We start from the raw sequence: 26,987 nt of genomic DNA on the forward strand, positions 1-26,987 counted from the left end.
AGGGGGGTTGGACTGGATGATCTCCCAAGGTCCCTTCCAGTCCCTAACAATTCTGTGATTAAAGCCAAATAGCATTATGATATTTAAATGTGTTTGTCCCTGCCCTGAGTTAGTCCAAATTAGAAAGAGTGGAAGAGTACAACACTGGCATCTCAACTGTGGTTCATTTCATCTTAATCTTGAAGCCTCTCTTCCCAGCCATCTAACCAAGCCCTCAGTGGCAGCCTCATATTCTGAAATTGAGCAGGGGGTGCCCAGGCAGGTGTTGGTATCTGCACAGATGGGTACTGTTGGTAATGCATGTGACAAAGCAGAACGTTGATTATGATTCCAAGGGATAACGATCTATAGCCAGAATGGACATTGTTGAAAGCAGAGACTCCATCTTCACAGAACACAGACTCACAGAACATTGAAAGGGACTTCAAAAGATCATCCACTCCAACTCCCCTGCCAAAGCAGCATCAGCCAAGGCAGGTCACACAGGAACACATCCAGGCAGGTTTTGAATGTCTCCAGAGGAGGAGACTCCACAACCTCTCTGGGCAGCCTGTTGCAGGGCTCCAGCACCCTCCCTGGGAAAAAGTTTTCCCTTATGTCCCCATGGAACCTCCTCTGCTCCAGCTTGCACCCAGTGCCCCTTGTCCTGTCATTGGACATCCCTCAGCAGAGCCTGGCTCTGTCCTCCTGGCACTGCCCTGCACATCTTTATCAACAGCAATGAGGTCACCCCTCAGGCTCCTCAGCTCCAAGCTCAAGAGCCCCCAGCTCCCTCAGCTTCGCCTCACAGGAAGATGTTCCACTGGCTTCCTTCACCATCTTTGTGGCTCTGTGCTGGACTCTTTCATGCAGTTCCCTAAGGCCCTTCTTGACCTGAGGGGCCCAGAACTGGACACAATATTCCAGATGTGTCCTCATCAGGGCAGAGTAGAAGGGAGGAGAACCTCTCTCGACCTACTAACCACAGCCCTTCTAAATCCCCCCCAGGATGCCATTGGCCTTCTCGGCCTCAAGGGCACATTGCTGGCTCATGGTCATCCTTCTGTCCACCAATACCCCCAGGCCTCTCTTCCTCTGCACTTGTGCAAAACCTAGCACAGTTGTGATCTAGTTTATCAGCAACTGTCCCAACTTAATAAGCATTATCCTTATGTGATTAATTTTCATCAATATCAGAAACTGTTTCAAATGCTTCACCTCCAAGCAGGAAAATATTATCAATGTGCTTTACTGTACTGACATACAAAACTCCAGCCCTTCTAAGACTGAATTCAACCCCCATGGGACTGAACATCCACGAGGAGCAGACACTTTATTGAGTGAGGTGCCATTTTTATATCACGTTTCACAGTAAATTGGGCTTCAGAGATGAGTAATTCAGGCAACTGCTGAGAGCCTTACACAGAACAGCAACTCAAGTGTTAGTCTGCTACTTCCTTCAAGGAATAAGAACAGAGGTGGGAGGCAACACATGGTACAAGCTCTGCTGCAGAACCTAGGATCCCATGAATTTGGAGGTCAGGATAGTGGAGATGTTTCTTCCGCCATTAGCCGAGCAGCAGATGCGACGCTGGGCTTAACACAGCAGCGTCAGTGACTCAGATTGTCTGTAAGGCCACTGCAAGAGTTTTATTGTCTGTGGAAGGTGTCACCAGCTATGGCAGGGGTATTGCAACTAGATGATCTTTAAGGTCCCTTCCAACCCAGACTATTCTGTGAACCTAGGAATACATATGCTCTGAGAAGACGATCCTCAAACATGTTTGCTGAGTGCTGAGGAAGAGACAAAGTGAGCTGGGTTTTAGCTGTGCAGTGATTCAAAATGCCTACAGGGACTACTCCTTCTGAAACCATCGTGTTCAAATAGCTATCTGTCAGGCTGGAAAGGCGAGCCCATGACGACCTCCTGAGGTTCAGCAAGACCGAGTGCAGGGTCCTGCATCTGGGCCAGGGCAATCCCAGGCACTGATATAGGCTGGGCAGGGACTGACTTGAGAGCAGCCCGGAAGAAAAGGCCTTGGTGGTGCTGGTGGGCAAGAAACTCAACAGGAGCCAGCAGTCAGCACTTGCAGCCCAGAGAGCCAACCAGAGCTTGGGCTGCAGCAAGAGAAGTCTGGCCAGCATGGTGAGGGAGGTGATTCTCCCACTCTGGTGAGACCACACCTGGAGCACTGTGTCCAGTTCTGAAGCTTCTATTACAGGAAAGATCTGGAGGTGCTGGAAGGTGTCCAGAGAAGGGCCATGAGGATGAGCAGAGGGCTGGAGCTGCTCTGCTATGAGGACAGACTGAGGGATTTGGGGCTGTTCAGTCTGGAGAAGAGAAGGCTCCGAGGAGAACTTATTGAGACTTCCAGTATCTGAAGAGGGATACAAGAAAGCTGGGGAGGGACTTTTTAGGATGTTGGGTAGGATAGGACTAGGGGGAATGGATCCAAGCTAGAGGAGGGGAGATTTAGATTACACATTATGACAAAGTTGTTGCCCATGAGGGTGGTGAGAGCCTGGCACAGGTTGCCCAGGGAGGTGGGGGAAGCCTCATCCCTGGAGGATTTTAAGGCCAGGCTGGATGTGGCTGTGAGCAACCTGCTGTAGTGTGAGGTGTCCCTGCCCATGGCAGGGGGGTTGGAACTGGCTGATCTTTGAGGTCCTTTCCAACCCTGACAAATCTATGATTCTGTGATTGTTCAAATTGGAATCAAGATGTGATTCTGTGAAGATACCTTGCAGTCCCTACTTGGTCTTGCAGCTATGTGGATTTGGGATCATTTTAACAGAGGCAACCTTTGATTCGCCAGGTAGCCTTGTTTTGAATTGTTTTCACAGCAAATGCAGAATTGAGATCACCTCCAAAGCAGAAAAAAGAAGTTAAATGAGGCAATCCCTCTTGCCTTAACTTCAGAAATGTAAAGAGAAAACTGCAGTGAGTTTGTCCTTTTCATTTTCCAATCTCCCTTCTGTTTCTTTCCTATCTCAAGCTTTTTGAACAAATTTCATTTTTATTACTGAACAGAGTGCTAAAGGTAATACAAGAAAGTCAACCTTTATGTTTCAAACTCTGCTTTGCAGTCATTTATTAGCTTTCTCCATATCTTCCTAGAAACTTTATTTAATATGATACCTTTGAAGTTTGCTTTGAAAATACTCTGCCTTTACAAAACTTCTTCATATTCTGCTCATTTTTCATCTTATTTCAGTGAGAGCCTCCCAATCAATACAAATAGGCACATATGCCAGTGTTTTTTTGACTGGAATTGCTGGGCTGCAAAGGCAGTGAAGGTCTGGCCAATCTGCCTACCCTCCCACACAGTAAGACCATTGGAGGTTACACTTGGAATTTGTTTCATTTTCCCTTTATTTTCTATTTTTTGGCAAAGGAAATACTAGTACTTTGCTTAATTCCAAATGTACTGATGAGCAGAGGGCTGAAGCACCTCTCCTGTGGGGACAGACTGAGAGAGTTGGGGTTATTCAGTCTGGAGAGAAGCCTCAAGCACAAGCCCTACAAGGAGAGGCTGAGGGAGCTGGGGTTGTTTAGCCTGGAGAAGAGGAGGCTCAGGGGAGACCTCATTGCTCTCTACAACTACCTGAAAGGAGGTTGTGGCCAGAGGGGGGTTGGTCTCTTCTCCCAGGTAACCAGCACCAGAACAAGAGGACACAGTCTCAAGCTGTGCCAGGGGAAGTTTAGGCTGGAGCTGAGGAGAAAGTTCTTCATGGAGAGAGTCATTCGTCATTGGAATGTGCTGCCCAGGGAGGTGGTGGAGTCCCCATCCCTGGAGGTGTTCAAGAGGGGATTGGATGTGGCACTTGGTGCCATGGTTTAGTCATGAGGTCTGTGGTGACAGGTTGGACTTGATGATCTTTGAGGTCTCTTCCAACCTTGGTGATTCTGTGATTCTGCGATTGTGGCCTTCCAGTATCTGAAGGGGGCTGCAAGAAAGCTGGGGAGGGACTTTTTAGGATGTCAGGCAGTGACAGGACTGGGTGAGAATAGAACAAAAATGGAAATGGGTAGATTCAGATTGGCTGTTAGGAAGACATTCTTCCCCATGAGGGTGGTGAGAGCCTGGCACAGGTTGCCCAGGGGAGTAGTAGAAGCCTCATCCCTGGAGGTTTTTAAGTCCAGCCTGGATGTGGCTCTGAGCAATATGATCTAGTGTGAGGTGTCCATGCCCATGGTGGGGGTGTGGGGTGTGTAGAACTGGGTGACCCTTGAGGTCCCTTCCACCCTGATAATTCTATGATTCTATGGTAATGCAGTGGCATCTCTAAAGAAGGACACAGATTCTTTATACCTCTCCAGCTAGCAAGGAAGCAACAACTTCCTTGGAAAGTCAAGAAGTGATCAAAAAGTTCCAAAACTCCTTGAATGTATTTTCCAACATTTTTTAAGTCTGATTTGCCACCCAGCATGAGAAGTTGAGTAGTTTTGCAACACATCCATGCAGAGTTAGTTAAAGAGATCTAGGCACTGTGCTATTACTCCAGACAAGGACTTCAGTCATAACCACTGCCTATGACGGTACCTCAACGACAAACCAAATACAAATGACAACCATTGCCTCCATAAAGCAAAGTCTAAAAAGCTTCACAGTGAAAACTGTTTAATATTAAGGTAAGCATTTAGTGAGAGAGAGCACTTCAACTTCATTTGGTTCTGAAGAGGAATAAAACCAGTTCAAAAAGCTCTCAAAGGTGGTAAGGCATTTCAGTATCTGCTAGAATGATCTCTTTTGGGGGAAAAAGAGACCTTTTAGCTCTCCTGCTCTTTCATAGGATCATAGAACTGTCTCTCTTGGAGAACATGCCTAAAGTCAGCATACTTCTACAGGTGGCAAAAGCATTGTGAGGTTGAAAAGCAATGACTTCCTAGGGAAATCAAGTGTCTTAGGAGGCACAGATTACCTGTCTTCGAAGGTCTCGTGTTTTCTTGGTCATCTTGTCAATAGCAATGTTGAGTGGGTCTCCCTTCTCCTTCCTTCCAGTCTGTTGAAAAACAGATGAAATTTTGGCGTTAAAGACTCCAGCAAACAAACACTTGCTAGAAAGTAAACAAACAAACAAAGCACAGAGGTATCAAAGGCAAACTCTGCATCTCTCTTTGTTTGCTTCCACCAAACTGTTTTATTTCCAGTGTCGTGCTTTTAATATGTTTACCTTTGAGTGACACAGCAGATTATTGAAAACAATCTTAAAATGATAAGAAGGAAAATTAAGGTGACTCACTAAAGAGTTCAGAACTTCTCCACCAGTAAATTATGTGCATATATTACAGCCCATGCTCCAAAAATCTGGCAAGACCTTTCACTATAAAAGGAATATTAAGAGTTTCTAATCTCCATCCTGCCAGGCCCTGGGAATGTTAAACATGATAATAAGCAGCAACACAGCTTGAGGACAGAAGGAAAATGGTCCCTGTGGCTGTAACAGGCATCACATTGGCAGCCATTAGGTGCAGCATAAAGACAAATTCCACTTAAAACACTTTCCTGCAGGAAGTCTCAAAGCAAAAATCCTCACCAAGATTAAAAGGGGGGGAAGAAAGCTTTTTGTGGCTCAAAACCAATGGGGGGAAAAAAAAAATCAGTATTTTTTTTTTAGGTTCCATGGCACAAAAAGCTTGAAGTGACTTTGTCAGCTGTATTGCCTTTCTCTTAAGAGAAAAGTGTTTCTCTGTCAATCTTTACATCTCTTATCACATTGAACTCTGCTTGGTGGCTTTTCATCAAGAATCAAAATGATCCTCCACTCTTTCTGGCTGCACCCTCTTTCATCCCAATGCTGTTTTCAAATACTCCTATTTAGAAATGTGCCTTGCATATGATTAAGAGTGACTTTCTATCTCCAGCTGAGCCTAACAGCAGACTTTTCTGGGAGCTATTGAGAAGTCACTTTTGGGGTAGGATGGAGATTAAATATACCCTTTCAACAATGCTCTCTCAAATGCACAGCACTCTTATCAGCTCTACATGACCACGTTGATAAGTGGCCCATGGCCCAGTCTTCTGCTTGAAGCTTTCATTGGAGAGAATGCCTGCTTGCTGTTATTGTCTGCCATTCCAATTATGATATGAGGCTGTTATCATCATTTCATAGAATGTTAGAGGTTGGAAGGGACCTCCAGAGATCATCCAATCCAAGCCCCCTGCCAAAGCAGGATCACCCAGGGTAGTCCTCACAGGAATGCCTCCAGGTGGGTTTTGAAAGCCTCCAGAGAAGGAGACTCCACAACCTCTCTGGGCAGCCTGCTCCAGGGCTCTGTCACCCTCACTGTAAAGAAGTTGCTTCTTGTGTTGAAATGAAACCTTCTCTGTTCAGGTTTGTATCCATTGTTCCTTGTCTTATTACTATCACAGTATCACCAAGGTTGGAAGAGACCTCAAAGATCATCAAGTCCAACCTGTCACCACAGACCTCATGACTAGACCATGGCACCAAGTGCCACTAATATGCACCAGTGAAGAAAGCTTGGCCCCCTCTTGACACCCACCCCTTAGATATTTATAGACATTGTTCAGATCCCCTCTCAGTCCTCCCAAGACTAAACAGAAACCTGTAAAATGCATCCCCTTTTTTTTCATCTGGAAGTTCAAACATAAAAATATCAAGCACCACCAGAATTTAACACAAGACATTTCCATCCTAGCTTCTGAACAGGAAACTATTACAAATTCTGGAGTTAATATAATTTCATCTGTACACATTGAGAGCAGAAAATAGAGAAAGCAAGCATCTGCTCTGATAGAAGAAGAAGCATCTGTGTAAAATAGAACCATAGAATGGTAGGGGTTGGAAGGCACTTCTGGAGATCACCCAGTCCAACCCCCTTGCCAAAGCAGGATCACCTAGGACAGGGCACACAGGAATACACCCAGATGGGTCTTGAAAGCCTCCAGAGAAGGAGACTCCACAACCTCTCTGGGCAGCCTGCTCCAAGGCTTCAGCACACTCATAGTTTTCCTCATGCTGAGGTGGAACTTCTTGTGTCCCATTTTGATCATGCTGGTATTTTTATCTTACTTTTCTTGTGTTCATCCTTTGACTGAGTTCTCCTGGTCCTCAGCTAAAGGACCACATCGCTTTCTCCTAAGCAATGTCAGCTCAAGCTTTTAGTTTCAGCTGTCTTGAATTCTGACCTTGGTGTTTTGCCCAAGACAGCAGCTGTCATATGTGCACAGATCTATAGATTTTCAAGCTGAAATTTCACAAGAAAAAAGAGGCAGCAAAGCTTGGCCTAAGAAGCCTCTCCTAACAGTGGGAATGGCACAACGGGGACTGTGAGATGAGTGAGTCTCAGCCAGGTTCCTACTTTGTTAGACTACAAGGCTGTATTCTAAGAAAACTTCCAATTCCTCCTGCTGTGTGCTGTGTGGTGGCTCAACCAAGTAGCCTTGGTGACTTACTCTTCTGGGATGCTTTGTTTTCCCAGTCAAATCATTCAATTTCCTTAGTATTCCTTAAAATCTTCCCTTCCTTCTCATTGTTCAAGCTTTACTACAATGGCTTAGAAAGAGAGAGAACCATACAAAATCTTTGCAGACATGTGGGTTTTTTTCTTTTGCTAGGGCAAAGGTGATATTTTTTATCATAGAACCAGGGAATAACTTGTTAAACTGTGCAAATTACACAATGTGAGTAAGCAAAAAGCAAACACTGTGACACTTCAGGCTGTGTCAGAGTGGCAATCTACAGCTCTCAAAGAAAGCAACCAGCTAACGGGCTGCCCAGGGAGGTGGTGGAGTCACCATCCCTGGAGGTGTTCATGTGGCACTTGGTGCCATGGTCTAGTCATGAGGTCTGTGGTGACAGGTTGGACTGGATGATCTTTGAGGTCTCTTCCAACCTTGGTGATTCTGTGATTCTGATTCTTCACTGATCTCATGCAGGGCAGATGTGTTTTATGTTCACCACCAGCATACAGGGTTGAACACTTCATTTTTGGCACTCATTTAGGGGGTCAGAAAACTGTCTTGGATAGGTACTGGGGAGTTCTCCTAGGGTAGCCAGCTACAGGATACAATGAGCACAGAATTACAGAACAGTAGGGGTTGGAAGGGACCTCTGGAGATCACTCAGTCCAACCACCCCTGTTAAGCAGGATCACCTAGAGTAAATCACCCAAGATCACAGTGTCCAGGCAGGTTTTGAAAGTCACCAGAGAAGGAGAATCCACACCCTCTGTGGGTAGCCTGCTCCAGGGCTCTGCCACCCTCAAAGGGAAGAATTTTTTCCTGATGTTTACATGAAGCCTCCTGTGCTCCAGTTTGTGTCCACCAACCCTTGTCCTGTCACTGGACACCACTGAGAAGAGTCTGGCTCCACCCTCCTGACACTTGCCCTGTAGATATTTATCTATAAATACATTTATTTAATGGTGGTGAGTAAATTAGGCAGCTGATAAACTGCACCACTTAGACGCAAAGGCTCCCTTCCAGACATTCCCTACTTGGGCACTGGGGAAAAAGTATACATTTTGAGATTGACTTCAGATTTTGTAACTTATGTTCCCAGGCTTGGTGTTTGCTATGGCTTGTAGGAGGAAACTATGACTGAGAGTAGGCCCATGGTAGCCTACATGTAGCACTTCTCCTAAGCCTCTCTTCAAATTTATCCTGTAACTTTTTAGGCTAGTTTTGAATTACATAAACAGTGGCCCTTAAGGTACATCCTATTGTGAAACATAAGACAACTGGGAACCCTTCTGTGACCCTTAGGCCACACAACACAAACTGTCAATATCCATCTGGACAAGTCTGTTCTGTATTGTTTACCCAAACCCTCTTTGCTCTGTGCAATTGCCTGAATCGTGCCTGCATGCTGTCTGAGCTGCTGCATGGCACAAACCGGTCTGTGCTGGAAAACAGGCTACCAAAGCAAGGGGAAAAAGATCCAGTACTCTCCTAAAGATAGTGCTTTATCAACACATAGAATCACAGAATGGTGGGGGTTGGAAGGGACCTCCAGAGATCGAGTCCAACCTCCCTGCCAAAGCAGGATCCTCTAGGGCAGGTCACACAGGAACACATCCACATGAGTCTTGAAAGTCTCCAGAGAAGGAGACTCCACAATCTCTCTGGGCAGCCTGATCCAGGGCTCCAGAACACTTCACAGGAAAGATTTTCCTCTTGTTGAGGTGGAACCTCCTGTGCTGTAGTTTGTGTCCGCTGCCCCTTGTCCTATCACAGGACACCACTGAAATGAGACTGGCCCCTTCTTCTTGACACCCACCCTACAGATATGTATAAACTTTAGTAAGATCCCCTCTAAGTCTGCTCTTCTCCAGGCTAAGCAGCCCCAGGGGTCTCCACCTTTCATCTGACACATGTTCCAGTCCATCATCCTCATAACAACTGCTGGACACTCTCTAGTACATCCCTGTCCCTCTTGAACTGGGCAGCCAAGACCTGAGCACAATACTCATGATGTGGTCTCATTAGGGCAGAATAGAGGGGGAGGAGGACCTCCATGGACCTGCTGGCCACACTCTTCTTAATGCACGCCAGGATACCATCAGCCTCCTTGGCCACAAGGGCACATTGCTGTCCCATGGATAACTTATTGTTGCCTAAGACTCGAAGGTCCTTTTCCAGCAAGTCAACCCCTGACCTGTGCTGGTGCAAGCTGTACAGGCATGGATGAAGTCACAGAGCTGCTGCTCGTGTTCAGCACAAGTTTTACTTATCCAGGAATGTGAAGAGCCCTTCACCTGTTACTTATGAAATGGCTCCTGCCTTTTAATCTTCACTGTAGGGTTTCAAAGAAGGACAAATTTGTTTAGTAAATCACATTATTGAAAAATAAATAGGCAAGGCATGTGATGTTGCATCGCTCCAGGCAGGTCTGTCAACCACCATCTGCTCTGTGCTGAAAATATGAGTTTATTAAAGTTTATTTATTTAAGTCCTTAAATACTCTTATATTAGTGTTGCTCTGTGATAAATTTTTGGCCTTAATTCCTAGAAGGGATAGGAAGGAATGTTGTGGTTTCCTGTGCTTCTGCAAGAAACAGAAAGCTTAGTAGAGAGCCTCACAGCCTCTCTCTGTTTAGCTTCTTCTGCAAAGAGAAGAAAGATACTTTGGAGATGGGATAAAACAAGAAGCAAAAATTGCTGCTGGCACTGGGTTAAAAGGAGAAGGAGAAGAAATGCAGAGAATTCCCTGAATGCCAAAATATTGGTATTCAGAATTCCTGTTGACAGAATTAATTCCATTCACAGTGCAATAAGGAGAACTTGGTTACAGCAGAAGATATTAATCAGGTTCCTGATTTATAGTGACCATCAACAGCATTTTCATACTGGTTTGATTCAGGATGTTGTCAAATGATGCTCTCAATCCATACTACTCCCACCCTAATTTCCTCAGAGCTTTTCCCTGCCTGTTTGATTTATTCTTGGATGATCAGGATCAGCTAATTTTGATGGGCTCCTGACCAGGGGCTGTGCTGCCTGCAGTCCCCCAGGTCAGGAATGTATCTTGCATTGCACTTCTACCCCAAGGCTTCAGCCTCCCTCCCAGATCACCCAACAAAAGAGCCAGCTCCTTCACTGTATTTTTCAAGGGTTTTTTAAGCCTGATTTTGCCACCCAGCATGAGAAGTTGAGTAGCTTTTCAACACATCCATGCAGAGTTAGTGGAAGAAATCTGGGTAGTGTTTTAGTACTCCAGACAATGCCTTCAGTCACAACCACTGCCAACAACAGTGCCTCAACAATAAACCAAAGACAAAATACAACCATGGCCTCCATAAGGCAAACTCTAAAATGCCTCACAGTTGAAACTGAACAGTATTAAGGTAAGTGTTTAGTGAGAGAGAGCACTTCAACTTCACTTGGTTCTGAAGAGAAATGAAATCATTTCCAAAAGCTCTTGGAAGATGGTAATCTAGAATCAGGAACTGATAAAATCATAACTAATTTCTTTCAAAGGTTAGAAGGGACCTTTATAGCTCATCCACTCCAACCCCCCTGCAGTCTGCAGACACATCCCCAACCAGAGCAAGTTGCTCAGAGCATCAAACTACCTGACCTGGAAGGTCTCCAGGGATGGGGCATCTCCCACCTCTCTGGGCAGCCAACTGTTTTCACACACTTTTTCCTCTGCTGCCACACTACCTGGGAGGGCTCTCTCCTAACTTATTGCATGTTGCGTGTCCACGACCTCCTCACTGCCATTCATGGAGTAATTTAGCCTCCAGAAGACAGCTGGAAAGATTATCTATTGATCCAAAAAGCTACTAAACCGTGATATACTTTGATATTTTCATCATCCTCTAGGTAGATGGTTCCATTATTTACAGCTTATTCAGAACTTGGGTATCACAATGTTTTATTGAGGCATAAATTGCAGCTCAAAAATATATCTGTCCTAATATTTTATTTTAAATGTTGAACAACATCACTCTTTAAAAACTATGCTTGTGCTCAATGGCTCTTTTAAAGGTGATGAAGAGAAGCTTAGTACTAAGGGGAGAAACATTTTCAGCCACAGACATAAACTGCGTCAGGGCTTTTAAGCAGAAAGCCGGGTTTAAAGGGACCCATTCATAGCCTCCTGCTGACAGGTTAAGAAGACTCATTTTGGGTCAGGAAAAGGCTAAACAATATATCCTTCCAGAAGTGAGTAAAGACTAAATTTCCCTGGAATGGGTCAGGAAAACACATTGTAGAAAAGCTGTGTGGTTCTGCTGTGGGTGAGCTGAAGAAGAAGCCTTAGAAGAAATAAATTTGTGTTAAAAGCTGAACGAGGAGAAGTCTCTTAGGAGCAGGCTGTGAGCATGAATCTGCTCACAGATTCTGTTCTGCTCAGCTCAGTGATTTCATCCATGCTTCCTGTTTATTCCTATAAATTATTATTTGGCTTAGGATTTATTCTAAGTAACTGTGTTGGAGGTTCTGCAGTCACTTGTTTCCCATCTTCACTTTTTCTAGAGAATCACCTCATGTGGAATGAAAACTTTTATACTCCCTTTTCCTCCTGACCACTCTATTATTTAATAACAACAACAACAACAACAATAATAATAGTAGTAATAATATATAAACCAGGTTGGAAGAGACCTTCAAGATCATAAAGTCCAACCTATCATCCAACACCACCCAACCAACTAAACCATGCAACCAAGCACCCTATCAAGTCTCCTCCTGAACACCTCCAGTGATGGTGACTCCACCACCTCCTCAGGCAGCCCATTCCAATGGGCAATCACTCTCTCTCTGTAAAACTTCCTCCTAACCTCCAGCCTAAACCTCCCCTGGCACAGCCTGAGACTGTGTCCTCTTGTTCTGATGCTGGTTGCCTGGGAGACGAGACCAACCTCTGCCTGTCTATAACCTCCCTTAAGGTAGTTGTAGAGAGCAATAAGGTCACCCCTATTTGTTCTTTCCTTGAGGAAAAGGAATTTTGCATAAATGGGAGGAAAAGGGTTGCTTAGATATCACAGACCCATAGAATCCTTAAGGTTGGAAAATACCTCTAAAATCATCAAGTCTCACTTGCTACCCAGCACCTCCATGACCACACATCCTTTTCCTGCTCAGGTCTCTTGGCTTTTATTTATGCAGTTGAAAAGAAGAAAGGGTCAGTCATACAATCATAGAATGGTAGGGGTTAGAAGAGACCTCCAGAGATCAGAGTCCAACCCCCACGCCAAAGCAGAATCACCTAGGGCAGGTCACACAGGAATGCATCCATGTGGGTTTTGAACCTCTCCAGAGAAGGAGACTCCACAACCTCTCTGGGCAGCCTGCTCTGGGCTCCAGCACCCTCACAGTAAAAAATTCTTTTCTTGTGTTGAGATGGAATTTCCTGTGATTGAATTTACACCCATTGCACCTCATCCTGTCACTGGGTATCACTGCAAAGAGCCTGGCTCCATCCTCCTGACAGCCACCCTTCAGATATTTGTAGACAGTGATGGGGTCCCCTCTTAGCATTCTCTTCCCCAGACTAAATACCCCCATGTCTCTCACTCTTTCCTTGTAAGAAGGATGCTCCAGTCCCTTAATCACCCTCATAGCCCTCCAGTGGACTCTGACCAGTATATCCCTGTCCCTCTTGCATTGGGAAGCCCAGAACTGGACCAAATATTCCAGGCGTGGTCTGACCAGGGCTGAGTAGAGGGGGATGAGAACCTCTCTTGACCTGCTGGCCACACTCTTCCTAATACACCTGAGTACACCATTGGCCTTCTTGGGCACCAGGACACATTGCTGTCCCATGGATAACTTATTATTAACCAGGACTCCAAGGTCCTTCTCTGTGGAGCTACTCTCCAGCAGGTCAACCCCTAACTTGTAGTAGTCATGACAGAGCAAGGACAAGACAGAATCATGGAATGGAGTGGTTGGAAGTGACCCTTAGAGCTCACCTAGTCCAGCCTCCCTGCAGTGACCAGGAATGCAACCTGGAATGTTCCCAGGGATGGGGCACCTATGACCTCTCTAGACAACCTGGGCTAGTCTCTCATCACAGAACATACACAGAACATACACAGCCCTGCTGCTTTGCAACGAACCACTGAATGCCAGGTTTCCTTCACGGTGTTTCAATACTGCTCAGTCCTAGAAGGCCACTCAGTAAATAAGCTGCTCATAAATATGTGCTACAGACCAGAAGCTCTCCTCAAATAAAACAATTGCTTTCAGCAGTTTTTAATTACCTGACAAAACTGTGACCAGCTCACATTGAGTGTAATTGGTTCCAGTGTGGCATAAATAATCACAGCTATGCAGAGAAGTGGGGAAGCCACATCTTTCCAATCCCAGGTAGTAAATAAAGTCAATAAAAAATAAATTAAGCATGAGCTGGACATGATATCAGTACCTGAGCTGAACAAATCTTGTCCTTGGCCTGCATCCAAGCAAGTTTTGTCTAGAGCTGCACAAAATCAAAACTAAGGAGGTAATGAAATAAATAATGAAAACTGAATATAGGCTGGGCAGCCTGCTCCAGGCCTCCAGCAGCCTCCCTGGGAAAAAGATTTCCTTATGTTCCCATGGAACCTCCTCTGCTCCAGCTTGCACCCAGTGCCCCTTGTCCTGTCACTGGACATCCCTGAGCAGAGCCTGGCTCTGTCCTCCTGGCACTGCCCTGCATGTCTTTATCAACAGCAATGAGGTCACCCCTCAGGCTCCTCTGCTTCAAGCTCCCAGCCCCCAGCTCCCTCAGCCTGTCCTCACAGGGAGATGTTCCACTGCCTTCAGCATCTTTGTGGCTCTGTGCTGGACTCTCTCAAGCAGTTCCCTGAGGTCCTTCTTGACCTGGAACTGGATACAACATTCCAGATGTGGCCTCAGCAGGGCCTCAGTAGAGGGGACGGAGAACCTCTCTCGACCTACTAACCACAGCTCTTCTAATATATCCCAGGATGTCCTTGGCCTTCTTGGCCACAGGGCTACATTGCTGGCTCATAGTCATCCTGTTGTCCAGGAGGACTCCCAGGTCTTCTCCAGAGCTGCTCTCTGAGAGATCCAGGCTGTGATATCTGAGGTCCTGTAAATAATCCACTTCTCACTGTCTAAAAAAAAAAAATACACTTCATGCATTTTAGATTTGGTCTTGGAACTTAGCAGCCTTGCTTGCTTCTCCACACTCATTCCCACCCTTCAAACCCCTGTTAACATACAACCGCCTACAGACACACCTTGATACTTTGGTCACCACCACCAAGGGCCTTAGGACAACTGTTCCTAATCTCTGCAATTAGAGGTGTGACTGCAAGAGACAGAACCTTAGGATAACACTGTGGAAAAACTGCTCCTAATCTCTGCAATTAGAGGTGTGATTCCAAGAGACAGAGCCTTAGGATAACACTGAGGAAAAACTGCTCCTAATCTCTGCAGTTAGAGGTGTGACTGCAAGAGACAGAGCTGCTGGTCACAGAAACACTGCAACCTAAGGAAGGAAAAAATCCAGCAACCCAGTTCTAGCTGGATTTGTTTCATCTCAGCTTTCTCATAAGCCAACATTAACTTAATCTGGAAGTGAAATTTGGGAACTGATAACAGGAAAAAATAAAGAAAGTAAAAAGCCCCAACCAAACAAAGAAGGAAATGCAGTTGGAGAAGCCAAGTGATTACCTCAGACAGGTTTGCTGATATATCCCCAGGAAATCTCTCCAATACCTGTCTGTATCACTGCAGATGCAGAGTGACACAAGTGTTAGCATGCAAGTCTACTTCTGCTCCACGTCTGTCTTACTGTCCTTGACAACTGTCCCTGAAGGTTCCCCTCATACCCTTCTGTTTGATGAGGTGACTTAGAATCATAGAATCATAGAATGGTCTGGGCTGAGGGGACCTCCAAAAGTCACCCAGCTCCCCACAGTCAGCAGAGACATCCCCAACTAGATCAGGCTGCCCAGAGCACTGTCAAGCATCACCTTGAATATCTCCAGGAATGGGACCTTAACCATCTCCCTGGACAATCCAGTGTTCCTCCACCCTCATAGTAAAGAACTTGTTCCTAACATCCAATCTAAATCTGCCCTTCTCTAGTTAGAATAGAATAGAATAGAATAGAATAGAATAGAATAGAATAGAATAGAATAGAATAGAATAGAATAGAATACACCAGGTTGGAAGAGACCTTCAAGATCATCACATCCAACCCATTAACCAATTCAACTCACCTAAACAACTAACCCACGGCACCAAGCACCCCATCAAGTCTCCTCCTGAACACCTCCAATGACAGTGACTCCACCACCTCCCCAGGCAGCCCATTCCAATGGGCAATCACTCTCTCTGTATAGAACTTCCTCACATCCAACCTAAACCTCCCCTGGCGCAGCCTGAGACTGTGTCCTCTTGTTCTGGTACTGGCTGCCTGGGAGAAGAGACCAACATCCATCTGTCTACAACCTCCCTTCAGGTAGTTGTAGAGAGTGATAAGGTCACCCCTGAGTCTTCTTTTCTTCAGGCTAAGCAACCCCAGCTCCCTCAGTCTTTCCTCACAGGGCTGTGTTCCAAGCCCCTCACCAACTTCGTTGCCCTTCTCTGGACTCGTTCCAGCAAGTCAACCTCCTTCCTAAACTGAGGGGCCCAGAACTGGACACAGTACTCAAGGTGTGGCCTAACCAGTGCAGTGTACAGGGGCAGAATGACCTCCCTGCTCCTGCTGGCCACACTGTTCCTGATGCAGGCCAGGATGCCATTGGCCCTGGTCCTGTCCCTGCAGGCCTTTGCAAGCAGTCTCTCCCCATCTTCTGGTAGCCCCTTTCAGGTACTGGAAGGCTGCTATTAGGTCCCCCCAGAGCCTCCTCTTCAGCAGGATGAAGACTCCCAGCTCCCTCAGCCTGTCCTCGTAGCAGAGGTGCTCCAGCCCCCTGCTCATAACAACATGTAGCAGAATGTTGATCTGCAGAGTATTTCCTGCAGTTAAAGAACATCTTTTCCTCTGCCATGCTTGCTGGGAGGACTCAGAGGAAAGCATAAGGGGTTTCACAGGATAAGCTGCACATTTCTATTCAGATGTCAGCACACAAAACTGTTGCTGTTACACTTAAATGCATATGAAAAAAAAAAAAAAGAAAGAAAATCTATAACTCCTGAGGGAAGAACTGTGGATGGTGTAAACTGTTATGAAATCATGCTAATTTAACATCAGATGAGAATCTCCCCACTCATCAGTTAAATGAAATCTTGCAGATGCTTCCATTTAGGAAGGTCAGAAATGTTTACCTCCAAATTCAAAATTATTCTAATTTCCTCCCAGACATCTCCTTGCAAAGGGTCCACTGCAAACTCCTCATTTAACCACCGACTGCTTGCCAGCTGTAAATTGCAATCTGCTGTTGAGTCGCTTCTGGATGGCTTCTTTTAATCTACAATAACTGGAGGAAAAGGAGGGAGAACACAGTTTGTTCTTCCCCTTCGGATATGAAAGCTCAGAGGGAAGGATTATGTAAATAAAAAGGGTTAACATTTGCCCACTTTAATACAAGCTCTTGAGGAAAAAAAACCTTTTCTATTATCAACACAGTAATTAATGTTACCAAGGGATGAAATATTAATAAAGCCTCCTATCACCTTTTGTATCGAAATTTCAGCTGTCAAAAAGCTGAAGTAACACCAGGCAGCTAGGGAAAGAATAGAATGGAATGGAATGGAATGGAATGGAATGGAATGGAATGGAATGGAATGGAATGGAATGGAATGGAATGGAATGGAATGGAATGGAATGGAATGGAATGGAATGGAATAGAATAGAATAGAATAGAATAGAATAGAATAGAATAGAATAGAATAGACCAGGTTGGAAGAGAACTCCAAGATCATCATGTCCAACCTATCATCCAACACCACCTAATCAACTAACCCATGGCACCAAGCATCCTGTCAAGCCTCGCCCTGAACACCCCCAGCGACGGCGACCCCACCACCTCCCTGGGCAGCCCATTCCAATGGGCAATCACTCTCTCTGTGTGCTAGAGAAGTTCAGGACACCTTACAACACATAACAAACAACACAACACGCAGAGAGCCACAGAATTATAGAGGACTTTTGGTTGGAAGAGACCTCTAAGCTCATCCAGTCCAACCATCAACCCAACACCACCATGGCCATTAAACCATGTCCCCAGGTGCCATGCCCATGCATTTCTTGAACACTTCGAGGGATGGTGACTCCACCACCTTCCCAGGCAGCCTGTTCCAATCCCTGACCACTGTTGCAGTGAAGACATTTTTCCCAGTGTTGAACCTAAACCTCCCCTGGCACAATTTGAGGCCATTTCCTCTCATTCTATTACCTGATAGTAGGAAGAGACCAACCCCCACCTCACTGCAACCTCCTTTCAGGAAGTTGTAGAGAGCAATGAGGTCTCCCCTCAGCCTCCTCTTCTCCAGCCTAAACAGTCCGGCTCCCTCAGCTGCTCCTCAGAAGTCACCTCTAAACACTGAACATGTATTGAGTAAATCTTTGTCTTGTCTCTTCTACCAGTTATTGGAAATACTTGTTAGAACTCTTAATGGAGGTGACACCAATGTTTGGTATGACCACTGGCCTCAGTTCTCTGTCTCATTCACCAGAAAACACTTGCAGCCAGTCTCTGCCTAGCTAGTTTTAGATTCAAGATGATGCTATGAGTCACAGGGATGTGTTACTCATTCAATTAAATGCAGGACTTCCTGAAACATCTCAGCATCCCTTGAAAACTGCTTTCTAGAGTTTTTCAGGTCTCCTCTTGCTGAGGAGCAGAACCACATCATGTTACTTGGCTGCAAGCAAATCCTGTTTTGTTTGCTTATGTTTCTAAGGAAAAATAAAGGCTCCATGTGATGATGATGTTTGAGTATAACATTGGCTCCTGCAGTGTGGAGCTTCATGCATGTTTTAAAACAGAAGCTTTTAAAACAGGATCAAGGATCATAGACTCATAGGATCATAGAATCATAGAACCATTGAGGTTGGAAGAGACCTTTAAGATCATCAAGTCCATCTGCTGACCTTGAGTTTGCAATCCCACCACTCCTGCTAAGCCACTTCCACTAAACCATGTCCCTAAGCAGACATCCCTGACAAGCAAAGTGACCAAAGGAAGTACATCAAATAGTTCCCATCCCTTACAGGTATTAAATGAGCCTCCTAGTACATGAAGGAGGCCTGCAAGAAGGCTGGGAAGGGGCTGCTTACAAAGGCCTGCAGTGATAGGAGGAGGGGCAATGGTTTGAAATTAGAAAAGAGGAGAATTAGGTTGGGTGTTAGGAACAAGTTCTGCACCATGAAGGTAGTAGAACACTGGAACAGGTTGCCCAGGTGGTAGCTGAGGCCCCATCCTTGGAAATACTCAAGGTCAGGCTCAACAAGGCTCTAGGACACCTGATCTCATAGAGGGCTGGAGCACCTCTACTATGAGGACAGACTGAGAGGAGTCAGGGCTCTTCAGTCTGGAGAAGAGAAGGCTCTGAGGAGAGCTTATTGTGGCATTCCAGTATCTGAAGGGGGCTACAAGAAAGCTGGGGAGGGACTTTTGAGGGTGTCAGGGAGTGATAGCACTGGGGGGAATGGAACAAAAGTAGAAATGGGGAGATTCAGCTTGGATGTCAGGAAGAAGTTCTTCACCATGAGAGTGGTGAGACACTGGCTCAGGTTGCCCAGGGAGGTGGTAGAAGTGCTATTCCTGGAGGTTTTTGCAGCCAGGCTGGATGTGGCTGTGAGCAATCTGATCTAGAATGAGGTGTCCCTGCCCTGGCAGGGAGGTTGGAACTAGATGGTCCTTGAGGTCCTTTCCAATCCTGACAATTCTATGATTCCATGTCCCTGCTGACTGCAGGGGTGTTGGACTGGATGACCTTTGGAGGTCCCTTCCAACCCAAACCATTCTATGGTCCATAAAGAAATGAGGTCATGTTTATTTCCTATCCAAAAAGTGCTCACCGATGTACACTGCTACAAGCCAGTGCTGACTCAATATACACTTGGAGAATTCAATGCTTTTCAAATTTATTGCTTCTTTCTCCTCCCTTATCTTGCCAGTTCCCTCCAGATCACCTAGGTGGGGGTTTTTTTTGTGTTGCTTTGTGTGCTCTCCACCCTCCAATCCATTCTGAACACTTTCAGTTACAGTCTATATGGGAAGGATATTGGAAAGTATTTTGGTTGATGCCTCTTGCAGCCAGTGAAACCACTGCCACTTTCCAGCTCTGACACCCTACTTGGCAGTGTTCTGTGCAGCCTACACAGCATCAGGTTACTGTGTGTGTCAAACTTTGTGAGGGCACTGATGTGTGTCTGGCAACAAGGCTTTCCAGCCTGGCACATCTCCAGTGCAAACCTCACCTGCAAGCAAACAATGTGTGTGAGGTTTAATTGGACATGGAGTGCAACTTGTAGCTGCTGTTCTGAATGAATGGAGAGAGAGAGGAAAGCCTGGAAAAAGAAAATAACTCAATCCTCATTATGGTCATTAATGGTTCACAAAATCATAGAATTGTTAGGGTTGGAAGGGACCTCAAGAATCATCCAGTTCCACACCCCCCACCATCGGCAGGGACACCTCACACTACAGCAGGTTGCTCACAGCCACATCCAGCCTGGCTGCAAACACCTCCAGGGATAAGGCTTCCACCACCTCCCTGGGCAACCTGTGCCAGTGTCTCACCACCCTCATGGGGAAGAACCTCTTCCTAACATCCAAGCTGAGTCTACTCATTTCTATTTTTTTTCCATTGCCCCCAGTCCTATCATTCCCTGACACCGTCAAAAGTCCCTCCCCAGCTTTCTTGTTGTCCCTTTCAGATACTGGAAGGCCACAATAAGGTCTTCTCAGAGCCTTCTCCTCTCCAGACTGAACAGCCCCAACAGCCCCAAATCCCTCAGTCTGTCCTCATAGTAGGGGAGCTCCAGTCCTCTGCTCATCCTCATGGCCCTTCTCTGGACATCTTCCAGCACCTCCAGATCCTTCCTGCAATAGAGACTCTAGAACTGGACACAGTGCTCCAGGTATGGTCTCACCAGAGCAGAGTAGAGGGGGAGAATCACCTCCCTCGACCTGCTGGCTATGCTTCTCTTGATGCAGCCCAGGCTCTGGTTGGCTTTCTGGGCTGGAAGTGCACACTGGGTTACTGGCTTCTTCGTGCCCACACGCTCCTTTGTAGGACATCACACACCACAGGCCATTAGTGAGGAAATAAAACAAAGCAAAATAAAATGAAAAGAATTATTTAACCTCCAACCAGACCTTCAAAGAAGGCAAGAGCAAAGGACCAGCTCCTGTTTTTATAGAGCAAAGCTGTGGTCTATTCCTGTCACCACCTCAGATCAATGTGCTAAGTGATAGCCATTCAAACCACTTGTCAGCTTAATCAGAGGCAGTGAAACACAATTATAGGGCATTAGTGTGAAAGGCAGCACAAAAGAGGAGTTTGCTCATGTGGGATATCTGAAGCAAAAGCTTGTTGAAAATAACTCTGTGACGTTTTCACCAACAGCCCTCTTACAGAAAAAAAACCCAACACCACACCAAACTCTTTGCAAATGCTATTAGAAACTAATTAGGCATAAAATAATGCTTTCAATCTATAAACTGATTAGGGTCCTTATTGCTCCTTGAAGATATTAGAAAATTGTTTTGACTTCTGTTCTCAGAATAAAAGTAAGAGCATGAAGATGAAGAGTTTAGCTGAAAGGAAAGCTGGTGCACTGACAAAGCCTCCCTGTGCTCCCTCTCAAGCCAGCAGCTTTCCCATGCTTTCCACTGAAGGGCTGGAACATTCGTTTTGCATGGACACTCCTCATTTCCACTGAATGTAAGCTGTATTTTTGGAATCAGCAAACAAATGACTTGGATTAAGTGGATGGAATGGGCTCAGGGAAGGGAAGGGAGGACTTCTTCTCCCCGTGAAGGCAGGGGCGTGAGTCTGATGCATTCAAAAGGACAAACACCTGCGAACCTGCCCCCAAAGCCTGGCATGGAGTGCTCAGATGGGACATGCTGGCCTTGGCTCCAGTGCCTGGAGCCCCTCTGACCCCTTCATTCCAAGCTGAACCACAGCCTCAGTTTCAGCAGGATAGACTAAAATATACACCCAGACCAGAGGTACAGAACCACAGAATGGTTTGGGAGGGAAGAGACCTTTAAAGGCCACCCAGCTCAACCTCAGTCAGGAGGGACATGTGCAACTAGAGCAGGATGCTCAGAGCTCCGTGAAGCCTGATCTTGAATGTCTCCAGGAAGGAGGCCTCCACCACCTCCTTGGACAACCTGTTCCAGTGTTTCACCAACCTCATAGTAGAGAATTTCTTCCTAATGTCCAAAGGAACATCAAGGAAACAAGGAAACTGGTGAATACACTCAGCAGAAAACCACAACGAGATGTCTCATTTCCTGGGCAATACTCAACTATTTATAAAATAACTAACTAACTAAAATAAAATACAGGAAGCAGAATAATGTCTGTGTGATTTAGAACCTCAACTATTCTCTTCAAAGAAATCCCCCAAACCAAACCCTATCAACACATCACCAGCCTGATCTAGTGTGGGGTGTCCCTGCCCATGGCAGGGGGGTTGGAACTGGCTGAGCCTTGAGGTCCCTTCCAACCCTGACTGATACTACTACTATCTGCAGGACAGAGTACAGGCTGGAAAAGCCTCCTCCTTCCAGCTTTAACTTGCTTTTTAATATCCAGAAGACCTGAGGACTCTGATTATATTCAGCACAGCTAACCTCTGGATTGAACTGTCTTCACTTTTCACAACAGTCACAATGCTTAGCCCAGGTCCTGGTACCCCTATGGTCAAAAAACCCCCCACACTTTAAATGTTCACGTTGCAATTCCAAGCTCATCATCTCTGAGGTCTATAATTGGATTTGGCCCTTTATCTTCAATATTAATGAGACAGTAATTAATTTGGCCATCCCTGCCTGGCCCACAGGGTAATGGAATGAAAGCTTTGCACATCCCCATAAATGCTTCCAAAAAAAGAGCTATTACTCTAAATGTGCAGTTTGACAAGTTTACTCTGCTGCACTGATAATGATGGCATGGGAACTGGGAAGTGCCATTGGAGCCCATCTCCATAGCTAATGGAAATGAGACAAAGTGTATTAATATGTAACACACAAAACCACTGCACAGTTCACACTCTGCATAAAACAAGAGAAAAAAAACCCCAACCCAAATAAGATAAAGCCAATCTCATTTGTCAAGTTTCCTTGACACACCTTCATCTTCTGGCACAACTACAATCCCCAAATGGCTTGCAAAAGGGGTTAAAAGCAAAAGAGCTCTTTTGGGAGATTGCCACAAAGACTTCTTGTAGGAAATGAAGTGTAAAAAAACCTTAAAGAATGTTAAATGAAATCACAGCAGACTGAAACCTGTGGTTCCAGTGCAAGATCTGAAATGACTTTGAAACAGATGCTAATTGGCACCACCTTCATCCTGATCTTCAGAAATGAAACTGAACGAGCCTTCAAAGGTGCCAAGGGGAGGTTAGCCTTCCAAAGAACATTAAAATGGCCTTGGATTTGATTTGTCAGCTCCAAAGTTATTTATACCCTGCTAAGTTATTTAGATGCTTTTGAGAATCCATCCAATGGGACAAGTGTGTACATGTTCAATAGGGCTGAAAAGCTGTGGAATTGAAGTTCCTCACTTATCCAGGGCATCTGTTAGCAACCAGCTTTGGCTTTGGAGGCTAGCTGCAGATCTGGGGCTGTACACACTTAAGCACTGCAAGAGATTTCTCATTGGGGAACAGTTCAGGATGTGTATCAAGACAACCCATAGCAGTTTGCAGGTCTCAGTACAAGTCATGCAGTGTTAAAAGTCATCCACAGTCATCTGAAGTTGTTTAGGATACCTGCTACGGATGCATAGAGGAACCAATTGCAAGTGGTAATGAGGTGGGGGTTGGTCTCTTCTCCCTAGTAACAAGTGACAGGGTAAAAGGAAGCAGCCTGAAATTGTGCAAGGTGAGGTTTAGGTGGAAGATTGAGAAAAAAATTATTCCTGCAAGAGTGGTCAGGCATTGGAACAGGCTGCCCAGGGAGGTGGTGAAGTCACCACCCATGAAGGGGCTCAAGAAATATGTAGACATGGCACCTGGGGACATGGTTTAGCGGCCATGGTGGTGTTGGGTTGATGGTTGGACTCAAATCTTTATAGAGATCTTCTCTAACCTTAAGGATTCTTTGCAATAGTATAATTCTAATAATTCATTAATGTGGCTCTGCAGTGTCCCCAACAGCAATTTCAGTGGTAACACAACACAGCATTCCACACTTCCTCTTCCTTGCTTTACTCTCACATGTCTAGAGGCCATCCCAGCCCTAGGCCTTGACAGCCACACCCCAGGATTTTATCAGCATTATCTAAAATGATACTCAAATACTAATTTCCTGTTGAAAGCCCCAATGTTTTTAATGATACAGGATGGACTGTAGAGACTGGAGAAATGGAGGCTGAGGAGAGAACTCTCTACAAGTCCCTGAAAAGAGGTTGGAGTGAGGTGGGGGATGGGTCCTTCTCCTTGGTGGTAAGAGAATGTTAGGGGTTGGAAGGGACCTTGAAAGATCATCCAGTCCAACCCCACTGCCAGGGAAGGATCACTTAGAACAAGTCACACAGGAGCACATCCAGGTGGGTTCTGAATGCCTCCAGAGAAGGAGACTCCACAACCTCTCTGGGCAGCCTATTCCAGGGTTCCATCACCCTCACTGTGAAAAAGTTTTTCCCTATGTTCCCATGGAACCTCCTCTGCTCCAGCTTGCCCCCATTGCCCCTTGTCCTATCACTGGATATCCCTGAGCAGAGCCTGGCTCTGTCCTCCTGACTCCTGACATTGCCCTTCACATCTTTATAAACATGAATGAGGTCACCCTTCAGTCTCCTCTTCTCCAAGCTCAAGAGACACAGCTCCCTCAGCCTGTCCTCATTGGGAGGTCTTCCACAAATGGATGCATGCTGCACCAGGGGAGGTTTAGGGTCAATATTAGGAAGTATTTCTTCACAGAGAGGTTTATCAAACATTGGAACAGGCTGCCTAGGGCAGTGGTGGAGCCTCCATGCCTGGAGGTGTTTAAGCACAGCGGGTGGACCTGGCACTTAGTGACATGGTTTAGTGTTGACCCTTCAGTACTGGGTTGAAGACTGGACTGCATGATCTTCAGGATGGGGTCAGAGTGAATGGAGAGCTACCAAACAGAGAGGGACCTGGGGGTGCTGATTGACAGCTGCCTAAACATAAGCCAGCAGTGTGCCCAGGTGGCCAAGAAGGCCAATGGCATCCTGGCCTGCATCAGGAATAGTGTGGCCAGCAGGAGCAGGGAAGTCATTGTGCCCCTGGACTCTCCATTGGTTAGGCCACACCTTGAGTCCTGTGTCCAGTTCTGGGCCCCTCAGTTTAAGAAGGACATTGAGACACTTGAATGTGTCCAGAGAAGGGCAACAAGGCTGAGGAGAGGCCTTGAGCACAGCCCTGTGAGGAGAGGCTGAGGGAGCTGGGGTTGTTTAGCCTGGAGAAGAGGAGGCTCAGGGGTGACCTCATTGCTCTCTACAGCTACCTGAAAGGAGGTTGTAGCCAGGAAGGGGTTGGTCTCTCCTCTCTAGCAACCAGCACCAGAACAAGAGGACACAATCTCAAGCTGCACCAGGGGAAGTTTAGGCTGGAGGTGAGGAGAAAGTTCTTCACCGAGAGAGTCATTCGCCATTGGAATGTGTTGCCCAGGGAGGTGGTGGAGTCACCATCCCTGGAGGTGTTCAAGAGGGGATTGGATGTGGCACTTGGTGCCATGGCTTTGTCATGAGGTCTGTGGTGACAGGTTGGACTGGATGATCTTTGAGGTCTCTTCCAACCTTGGTGACACTGTGATACTGTGATCTTGAAGGTCTCTTCCAACCAAAGCTATTTTGTGAACCTGTGACTCGGAATAGCTCACATGGCCACGAAGAACACCAACAAGACAGCGACTGAATGCACAGCCTATGGGGAGTAGACTCCACTTCCAATTCCCACTCCACTTCTGTTTCTAATAGACTACATCTTAGTGAAGTTTGGTTTAGCCTGGCAATTAGCGTGCCGGGTGAGTCAACTCCACCATGATCAAAAGCCTAAGGAAGGACTGAAAAAAAATTAAACTAAAGCCTGGCAGGAGAAGCTCTGCATGAAGTTCCACACTGCATGATGCTTTGCACTTCAAAACTCCTAAGCAAATGACTGAGGGGGGAAGGAAAAAAAAACCCTAAAGTTACTGTGAACAAAATGGGCTGCGCTGTGTTAAGTAATTATCTCCAACGTGTGAAATGGGTAGGAAGGAACTCATCTTAAAGCAGCGCCGTGATGCAGATTACCTCTCCAGTAGAAAGGGAACAGGGCTTTTGAGGTTCTTTTTTTTCCCTCTTTATCTTGAAGTAACAAGCACAGGATTGAAAATTTTATTGATCTACATATATATATATATATATATATTTCTCCCCCCCCTAAATGATCTTCTGAATAGGAGAGAAGCATAAATAGACTAGACTAGACTAGATTGGAATAGAATGGAATAGATTAGAATAGAAATAACAGAATAGAATAGATGAATAGAATATAATAGAATAGATTAGACTAGACTAGACTAGAATGGGATGGGATGGGATGGGATAGGATGGAATGGAATGGAATGGAATGGAATGGAATGGAATAGAATAGAATAGAATAGAATAGAATAGAATAGAATAGAATAGAATAGAAAAGAATAGAAAAGAATAGAAAATAAATAGAATAGAACAGATTAGACTAGACTAGGATAGACTAGGATTGGAATGGAATGGAATGGAATAGAACAGATTAGAATAGATTAGAATGAACAGATGAATAGAACAGATTAGACTAGACTAGACTAGGATTGGAATGGAATGGAATGGAATGGAATGGAATGGAATGGAATGGAATGGAATGGAATGGAATGGAATGGAACAGAATAGAATAGAACAAACAGATGAATAGAACAGACTAGAGTAGACTAGGATTGGAATGGAATGGAATGGAATGGAATAGAATAGAATAGAATAGAATAGAATAGAATAGAATAGAATAGAATAGAATAGAATAGAATAGAATAGAATAGGGTAGGATAGGATAGGATAGAACAGATTAGACTAGACTAGACTAGGATAGACTAGACTAGACTAGACAAGAACAGAATAGAATAGAATTATCCAGGTTGGTTAATGCTCCCCATGCAAGGAGATGCAGATGTGATGTCCTGTGTCAAAAAGCATCATTTCTTGGGGGTGAAGGGGATGCATAAGAAGAACATCGAACTGCTAGAGTGGGTCCAGAGGAGGCCACAATGATGGTCAGAGGGCTGGAGAACCTCCCCTGTGGGGACAGGCAAAAAGAGTTGGCGCTGCTCAGGAGAAGGTTCCAGGGAGAGCTTAGAGCAGCCTTCCAGTACCTGCAGGGGGCTACAACAGAGCTGGGGAGGGACTTTTGGCAAGGACAAGGGACAATGACTTTGAGCTGGATGAAGGTAGATTTAGACTGGAGATTAAGAA

General features: G+C 45.6%; 1 protein-coding gene across 2 annotated transcripts in view; it reads right to left on the reverse strand.

Annotated features, from left to right (window-relative positions):
- Positions 1-26,987, reverse strand: part of CTNNA2 (catenin alpha 2) — a 698,580-nt gene that overhangs the window by 170,164 nt on the left and 501,429 nt on the right. For both annotated transcript variants that reach the window (XM_054172387.1, XM_054172388.1), the window contains one exon: positions 4,903-4,983. In XM_054172387.1, the coding sequence (XP_054028362.1) occupies positions 4,903-4,983 (81 nt within the window). The remainder of the gene's footprint in view (positions 1-4,902; positions 4,984-26,987) is intronic.

The sequence above is a fragment of the Dryobates pubescens genome, chromosome 23 (genome assembly GCF_014839835.1).
Source record: "Dryobates pubescens isolate bDryPub1 chromosome 23, bDryPub1.pri, whole genome shotgun sequence".
In the NCBI taxonomy this organism is placed as follows: Eukaryota; Metazoa; Chordata; class Aves; order Piciformes; family Picidae; genus Dryobates; species Dryobates pubescens.